Source organism: Halyomorpha halys, unplaced genomic scaffold, assembly GCF_000696795.3.
Source record: "Halyomorpha halys isolate HHAL.00 unplaced genomic scaffold, Hhal_1.1 Scaffold158.1, whole genome shotgun sequence".
In the NCBI taxonomy this organism is placed as follows: Eukaryota; Metazoa; Arthropoda; class Insecta; order Hemiptera; family Pentatomidae; genus Halyomorpha; species Halyomorpha halys.
Window position 1 is genome coordinate 999,143 of NW_027107138.1, and position 9,653 is coordinate 1,008,795.

General features: G+C 35.7%; 1 protein-coding gene across 1 annotated transcript in view; it reads right to left on the bottom strand.

Annotated features, from left to right (window-relative positions):
• LOC106678758 (uncharacterized) overlaps positions 1–9,653 on the bottom strand; it is a 211,588-nt gene that overhangs the window by 160,637 nt on the left and 41,298 nt on the right. The window contains exon 4 of the mRNA XM_014417499.2: positions 5,219–5,362. Within this exon, the coding sequence (XP_014272985.1) occupies positions 5,219–5,362 (144 nt within the window). The remainder of the gene's footprint in view (positions 1–5,218; positions 5,363–9,653) is intronic.

Sequence of the window (9,653 nt, forward strand, 5' to 3'; positions counted from 1 at the left end):
ATTCGATCTGATAATAGAGGGATTTGCTTTGTATGCGGATCAACGGAGCACTTAGGGCAGCCTCTTGCTAGACGTGCTACCTAAGCTGTTAATACTTGCGAGGAGAAAAAAAAATGAATTCCCCAAACTTTCAGGGCGTGATGGGTGCGCCACCTTCATAAGCCCAGCCAAAGAAGGGGCAACTTACGTTATTCCTAATGTTTCCACAGTCAATAGTAAAGGAATACTGCAAGACATTGAAATTGAGGGACAGCGCCTAGAATTCTAGTAGATAGTGGTTCTGAAATTTCGATAATAAAAGAACCTATGTTAAAGAACTTGTTCTTTGCTGACCGCACCCCCCGACAAACTTCTTCAAGAAAAGAACCTATAGAGGGTTATACCCTACATCCATCGCGTCTGGTCGCATCCGGTGTTACAGGTGCTCTAATAAATGTCCGATGGGAGCAGGTTTTGGAGTGTCAAATCCTGTCGAGGGTTTTGTCTCACCGATTCGTTGTAGCAGACGTAATCGAGAGCAGACGGTCTGATGGGAAGGGATCTGATAAGTAAATTAGGACTTGTCATCGATGCCGCAAAGGGAACTATTGTGCAAAGGAATAGAAAGATTTTGATAAATCAGCTCTATAGGAATGAACAACAGGGAGTGAAATCACTTTTAGGAAACAACGAACTAGAGGCCGGGTTTATGCTGTGAATAAAGTTTGTATCCCGCAGTTTGGTGAGGTTCTACTTAAGGGTAAACTAAAAGAACCGTGGAATGGAGATGTATTGTTGGAGCCTGTGGTACAACCACAATATGGTGTAAGAGTGGCCCGTAATATTAACAAGATCGATAGTAGAAGAGTCTGCGTCAAAATGATTAATTTATCAAATGAAGAGGTGGTGATACTTAAAGGGCAATGTTTGGGTCTGGCTGAGGAGTTTGAGACGAAGGAAATTTTAAAGCCTAATGTGGCAGACAAGTCAGCAAAGATGATTCGGGCTCTGGGTGTGGAACCACAGTACTTTGAGCTTGATCAAGGAATGTAAAAAAAATTATCCCACTTAACGACTAATGAAAGAGGACAAATATTAGAGGTTTTAAGAAAATATATAAAAATTATTCGAACCTCCTGGTAAGGAGGGTTGCCGCTTGTGAGTGTACCATCGAGTTCGAACCACGGAAGAAGGACCTGTTGTGAAACGACCCTACCGGGTACCGTTTCATCAGCGACCAGTGGTGGCAGAACCCATTCAGGACATGCTTCAAAAGGATATCATACGCCCTTCGGAGAGCACGTGGTCAGCACTTGTAGTACTTGTAAAAAAGAAAGGAGATGGTATCTCGACCTGTAAATACAGGTTTTGTACCGACTTTTGTGGTTTAAACCAAATTACCAAAACGAACGCTTACCCACTCCCATTGATTGTTGAAACGCTAGAGCGTATGGGGCGAAGCAGATTCTTCTCTACCATATATTTAGCTAGTGATTGTCATCAGATACCAATCTGGCCGAAAGATCAGGAGAAAACTGCGTTTACGACGGAGGGAGGACACTTCGAATATAAAAAGATGCCTTTTGGCTTAGTTAATGCACTGGCAACATTTCAGAGACTGATGGATCAGCTACTTTCAGAAATAAAAGGGAATGAATGTCTAGTATATTTTATGATATTATCGTCTACAGCGCAAATATAGAGGAACACTGTCAGCGATTAGGAAGGGTGTTAGCGCGACTAAACGAAGCTAATTTACAAGCGAATCTGGAGAAGTGCCACTTTGCGCAGAGTGAAGTACATTATCTGAGACATATAGTTTCCAGCGAAGGTATGAGGCCCGACCCGAAGAATGTGGATGCAGTGGTAGAGTATCCAGTCCCTAGAACTACTAAGGATGTCAAAGCGTTTTTGGGGCCTAGGCAATTTATATATACAATATTATAGGCAATTTGTTCCGGGATTTTTCAATCTTGCAAAACCTCTTACGATCATCTTAAGAAAGAATGAAAAATTCCACTGAGGAGAGGTGCAAAGAACATCTTTCGAGGCTGTCAAAGAAGCATTGTGTTCACACGCTGTTTTAGTTTATCCGGATTTTAATGTTTATACTATCAACAGACGCTTCGGGTGTAGCATTAGGAGCGGTACTTTCTCAGATCAGGGAAGGTTATGAGAGACCAGTGGCGTATGCCAGCCGTCAACTTAATAATGCCGAGCGTAACTACTCTGCCACTGAAAGAGAGTTACTGGCAGTAGTATGGGCCACAGCTCAATTCAGGTGCTATTTGTTAGGAAGGAAATTCACTCTAGTAACGGATCATGCAGCCCTGAAATGGATGTTACATTTGAGAGATCTTTCTGCTCTGCTAGCGCGGTGTGCGCTACGGCTAATGCAGTATAATTACGACGTCGTTCACTGGAGTGCGTCACCAATATGCCGATGGTCTCAGTAGAGGAGTGGGTACTATAAATTCGTAGTTTCTCGACGAAATATCTTGAAGAAGCAAGAAGAAGATGTTTGGTGTCACAATATTATCAGAAAATACCCGGAAAAAGTTTCGAAAGGTAACCAAGGTTTATGGTATTGGGTGGACGATACATCTAATAGTGATACATTGAAGATGGTTCCAGTTTCGTTACGATCTTTTATTATTAAGGAAAACAACGATTCCTTGTGAGCGTGTCACCCAGGGGAGATTCGCACGGCAGCACGAATTCAGGATAGATTCTACTGGCCCGGCTTACGAAATAACGTAGCAACATATGTACGAAATTGCCATTCTTGTGACACGAGAAAAAGCCCAAGAGCCTTGCAGGTTCCACTGGGCCCACTGTAATAAGGGACCTACGCCTTCGAGCTAGTATCACTAGATACAGCAGGTCCATTTGGTCCAAGCACAAAAGGAAACCAGTATCTCTTAACATTTATTGATAATTTCACGAGATATGCGGTGCCGTTAAAGCTACAAATGGCAAACAAAGTTGCAAAAGCATTTGTCAAGCATATTGTTTTGAGGCATGGAGCCCCTAAGAAAGTTCTAACTGACAGAAGAACGTATTTCACGTCAGAATTATTTAAGAAGATATGTCGGTTATTAGGGATAAACAAGGTCTAGACTTCCTATGTTCCTACCGTCCGGGTGGAAATGGAGTGGTGGAACGTTTCCATCGGACGCTGTAGGACTCTCTGGCGCACTTAGAGCGTAAGGATGCAGCCGATTGGGATCGATGGGTTCCCTTTGTTCTGGCAGCCTACAGAGCAACACCTCATCCTTCAACAGGGTACTCACCCTATTATTTATTGTATTGTCGTGTCTTTGAGATTCCGTTTCCATTTAATTTGTCTCGAAATACATTCTCAGGGCGGATGAAAGATTATATTTCAGCACAAAAAATCAGGCTTTCTGCTCATTTTAGCATATTTACTCTACTTCAAATGATGTTATCTTTGCTTTTCTAGTATTGTTGGTAGTTTCCAAGATATCGGGCTCCAAATTTAAAATTAATTTTTTTTTTTAACGTTTTGAAACAGCTGCCATTTTTTATTCCCCCCTACCTATACTTGGCAGACTCATCAATTTCGTCTAGTAAGAACACATAGTTTGCATTAAAATAATAAAAAATTGGAATGAAATAACTGCTGTTTTCTCCTCTTGGGCTTGGATACCCCAAGGCAGCCCACTCACCGCAGTGAGGACTCAACGTATTTTTCTTTTATTAATTAAAACCAATTCTCCATTGGATTTACCAATACCAAATATTTTCATTCTTCTCATGTTCTGATTATTCAGACTAGGCAAACATGTTATATTAAATATTGAATTACATCAAACACGTAGTGTCAAATTATTCATCATTTTATTTTAACGATTTGTAGTGATGAATTCTACCGTATAAATTTCTTAATATATAAAAAATAATGCGATAAATAACGCTTTAAGGCCGCCACCCCGTCATCAGCTCTTAACATAATAATGTCGACACTTTTCATAATTAAACTGGTCTTCTTATCTAGTCTTAGGTACTAAATAGTCACAATAATCATATTGCTGTCAGTTTTTTAAAAAAAAATTAATTAATAAGTAAAATTTCATATATAAAAAATAAGAAAAAATTATATTAATAAGACTTGAAATAAGGCTGAAAAATGAAATTGTTTTAATGAAACATAAACCAGTAATAAAGTAAAGAAAGATATTGTACACACTGAACGAAAGTTAATTTATTAAATACTTATTTTACGGATAGAAGTATAAAAATGGTATACTAGATTTATAGTTTTTTATAAAAAAAATTGTATTTATAAATTATTCTTATATGCCTTTTTGTTGGTTATCAAGATGGCTTCTCAAAATTCCATCTTCTATCTTCTTTTTACTGGAGATTTCTTTCTTCAGTTTCAATGTGGTATATATTTGAATGAATATCGTTTTTCTTAATTTAATATAAAGTTTTAAATCATTGTCATCATGAAGTTTCGAAAACTCACTTTTAACAAATGACATCCACATTACATTTTGAATGGATATTTGATTACAGATTTAGATGATAAAAAAAAAAAAAATTGCTCTAAAACGTGAAAATCTTCTCACTTCTTTTAAGAGCTGTGGTTTGAGAATGTATTTTTAAATTAAATAAATGAAATCGGCATCAATAATTAATGTTTAGTACTTTATCAAATCCATAATTTAAAGTATTAATATTAATTTTGTGTTTGCCTAAAAGCTATCTAATGCACTAATCACAGTCTCTTTTTCCTAAAAAAAAAATTGAAGATCAAGTTAAATAATCTTAATTCTTTGATAATTAATTAATAAATAATCTTACTAACTAAGATTTTTTTATTAAGGTATTAAAATGTAATTATATATATATGTTTTAAATGTGATGATGTATTGAAAAAGTGTAATTTATTTGTTTGTAGTATTCTGCCACTAATTGTCTACTGAGATTAAGCTAATACATTAAGCTTTGTTCATAAGAAATAAAATATATTTGGGCATTACCACTGGATAAATAAAGCGTTTCTCTTTTAAACCTAAGATACAAAATAGAAATTCAAACTTGGAAATTCTACCAGTATATGTTAATTCTTTTATTTTAATGTTAATGACTTACATTCTGTGGATTTTGGCAAATAAAAATTAGATCATTAGATGTAAATTTTAATCATTGTTTAATTCAACTCAATTAATATCAATTGTATAGATATTATAAATAATGTCTTTCCACTCACCTTGTTCAATTTTGTCTCTAGCTTCTTCAATGGTAAAGTCTTTTAGGATCAAATGAAGTAAGGGGTAGCAGTCCTGGTGAAACTTGAAATCCTCACAGAGAGCAAGTACTGCTTCCCAAGTCCTCTTTGGTTTCTTGTCAAGTCCTAAATAAAAATAAGCTATTAAATGTAATATTCATTAAATGTAAGCTTTATGTTTTCAAAATCCTAAAATTGAATTAAAAAATCAGTCCGTCACCATACGACTAGCTCAAAAACGAAAAGTCATAAGAAACTTTTTTTTTTTATTTTATTTATTTATTGATATTTACAACTGTATAAAAAAATACAACCAGTAAATTTAATCATAATGACATAATGATATGATACAGGATGTAGAGAAACTACCCAGTAGTAGAACTCTAAAAACAGTTTACAATATAAGGTCACGAGGCCATCTTCTTTCATAAGAAACTAAAATTACATATTTAAGGTAGATATATGACTGAGATGTGGCAGCTACTTTTTCGCTAGAATTTAACGACTAGAAATGCCATTTCATAGAATCGATTTTTCATATGTTTTTGATTTTCTCCAAAATGGCTTTAACGATTTTGATTAAATTCGGTGAATTATTACGAAATTAAGCGTTCTTTAATAAATTTAACGCTTATCCTCATGGAATTAATCTGGCAGTGACTAAATGCAAATTTTCAAAACATCTTCCTCTAAAGAGCCTTCAATTTTATTTATTTGAAAACAATAACCAGCTTCCATTACTATCAATAGTAAGAAATGTAGAAATACAAAATAAAAAAGAATTGTATGAATAACAAAAGGAGAAAAACAGGAAAAATTAAAGGTTACATTGGATTTGAACCGGAAAAGCGAACACTAACTTGGTAATCTTTTGTTACACTGTTGTATTCTTGGTGGTAACATTTATATTCTGGAAAAAAAAAACTAAAATAAATTTTTTTATTGCAACAGAAAAATGAAAAATGTTTTGTTCATAATTTTTTGATTTTTTTTTACTCGAAATCGCAAATATAGCGAAAACTTCAACACGAGTCCACTACTAATCTACACAAAACCAGGGGATGTAAGTTGGTTAATAAGTGAAATTGCTGTGCTTCGTCTACCGAAATAATTTTTTTTTTAAGATTAAAAATTTTAAGATAAATCTTTACTGTTTTTTAAGATTTGTAGAAAACGTATTGTACCAACTCGTTGTATAATCAAATTTACAATATGGATTAATCATCATAATTCGAATTTTGAAGTTATATAAATTGAATTATAAATTTGATTTCGACCGGCCGAGGAGACTAAAATGGTTGCAATTATGATGAAACATGATTTATGATATACCTTAATTCTTAAGGTACATTCAATCCTGAAACGATTATGTTATTTAGGGTTTTTTTTTGTCTACGATAAGCTAGTATAATTTGATTCAAATAATGTTAGGTAAACTTTCGGTGTATGTATATTTTTTTTAATTCAAAACTTTATTTATTGATAAATATTACAATCTGCCACAACATTGTTGGGCAATAGGTAATAGTGATAATTCATCACATTGATACTAAAACTAAAAAAAAATAAATAAAATAAGAATAAAAATAAATAAATAAGTGAAAAAAATTACATAAAAATAAATAAATCTCTCTCAAAATACTCGTATATATAAAATGAAGGGGTAAAAATGAATATTATCAAACTATGTACACGAAGAGAGAAAAAAAACAGTAATAACAAAAATTTGTTAATATCATAAATTGAACAATACATTTGATTATAGCAAGATTTGGGTGTTTTATACACAGTTTGTATTTTTCTTGCACGATTTTTCGCATTTTGGGGTTTTTGCTGCACCTTTTTTGTTTATTTACTGTACGTAAATCCGGTCTGGAGTAACGAACGATCGAAAATTTAATCAAGATTCTAAAATTGCAGAGGTTAGGGGGGATGAATCTGTGTACTGGGACACCTTGTAAAATGAATTTAGTTTGGGCATAACTTAAAAAAAAATACATTTGATTTTAAATTTTATACATAAATAAATTATCTAAGAAAAAAAAAATCACAATGAGAGCAGTATTAGCACACTTACAGTGGGCTGGATTCTATAAATGGAAATCAGCTCCTTTTTTATTATATAAGGATTATTCAAAATTATTCATCTCCCTTCACATTCTGGGTACTCGTTTGAAAGACAATCAATAGTCTACACTGCCTAGCAAAAAAATAATAATAATAATTACATCAATATTGCGACATTCAATATATAATTTATATATTGCTTATAAGTTATGATGGGTCGAGCGAAAATAGCAAAAATAAAAAGGAAAACTGGGAGAGAAATGGCACAATCAAAGTCTCTGTATATACTGCTTTATTCTCAGTGTTAATCCTCCATATATAGTTTTAGGCCATGTTTATTTAGGGAGATAGGAATTAAGAATTAAGACAGTATCTGGTGGCATCCTACCTTAACTCACCCCCACCAGTTTACGAACACTCCTCGGAAACTTGATAGAAACAAAAAGTAAAATACAATCATAGTCCTTGTACAGAACACAACAAGAAATCTCCAAATGCAACACATGAATTACATAATAAACATAAGTTCAGTTCTTTACAATTTCAGTAATATGAAATAAGCAACAAACTAAAATTCTGAAATTACTTCTACCTAAATGCTACAATAACTAAAATGAAAGACTTCACAACGGAGAAAAGAGAAAATAAAAAAAAAAATTTCATAACTAATCTTAACACTTTCTTCTTCACTTCATATACTACACTTCTAAAAAAAAAAAATAAATTGAACAAAAATATCTTTTTATATACTATACGAGAGAGGAGGACCCTACAGGTCCTTCTGGAGTCAACACACCTGGAATTTTCAACTGCTCTACGTGAATCTTCCTTCGTTTTTTCGGTTCTCGTGCACTCTCAATAGTGACAATATTATATTGTCTGAGGACGATCACCCTAAATGGACCCTCATAGTGTAGTAGCGTCTTACCCCTATTGTCCGATACACCATGGTCCTAAGCCTGAGGTCCTCCATACGTCCCGCAAATTTAGATTCTGACGCGGTGGAGTTCCAGGGTTGCCCTTGGTGAGTGCCTGTCGTACTTTGCTCAGGCACACCTCGCATTCTCCTATCGTCTCTTGTATTATCCGTCGCATACCCCACCAGAAGTATCTACGTTTCAGTGCGGTGATAGTCTCGTTTATCCCCCCATGATTCGTTTTCCCCTGATGGTACGCGAGGGTCACTTATTTTTGCCTTTCAACGTCCCTAACCGTTTCTACAAGCATTGTGCACCGGATGAAATTGCGGTCCATCCCTAACTGCTCCGTCCGCCACAGCCGTTTAATCTTCTCCCATATTACTGAATTCCTCACGTAAAGATGGTATGTCCTCCACGGTTTGGACGCGTCTTTGAGTGCTCGACAAATTTGGTCTTCCCGCGCTCCCGGTGTTGACCAGACCGTGCAAAACCAAACTTTTGCCGTACTTTCCATATTAAATCTTCATCAAAACGGCCGTCCTAGTTTTCCAGACAATTTGACGAAGTTTGTCATTGACATTCTCTTCCCCGGCATCCATTCCCTTTGAAATTGCCGGACATCCCCGGACGGTTCCCCTCGTTCTTCATCTATAGCATTGACACTAATAGCTCGAGACAGGCAATCAGCGAATATGTTCTCCCAACCCGGCTTATACACAATGCACATATTATATTGGCTAAGGAGCTCCTTCCACCGGGTGACCCTTATGGAGGTCGGTGGCCCGTATGGACCCGGAATCTCCTACTAAAACATAGGGTCGGAAATGGTTCACAGTCCAAACTATACCCAACAACTCTCTTTCAAGGGCACTGTATCGTGTCTCCGCCTCCGTTAACCGTTTACTGCCATACGCTACCGGACGCTCACCCCTTCGCTGTCCTGAGATAAAACAGCTCCCAAGGCGTACTCACTCGCGTCTGTAGTAATCGTGAAGATTTTCTGGAAGTCAGGAAACGCGAGGACTGTTTCCTTCTGCAATTCTTCCATGCATCGACGCACGTTATTCTCGATAGTCGGGGTAATAACTATTCTGGAACCCTTTTTAACAAATTATTAAGGGGCACCAAATGATCGGCCATTTCAAGTACAAAGTGCCGGTAATAATTAAGGGCTTCCAAAAGTCTCCGTATACCCTTCACATCCCTCGGCATTAACTAACATCTTTTTAAGATGGGTCTAGCGAAAATAGCAAAAAAAAGGGAACACTGGGAGAGAAATGACACACTCAAAGTCTCAGTATGTACTGCTTTATTCTCAATGTTAATCCTACATTTATAGTTTTAGGCCATGCTTACTTAGGGGGGTAGGAATTGAGGCCAGTATCAGGTGTCATCCTACCTTAACTTATAGTTATTCTGAAATACAGTTT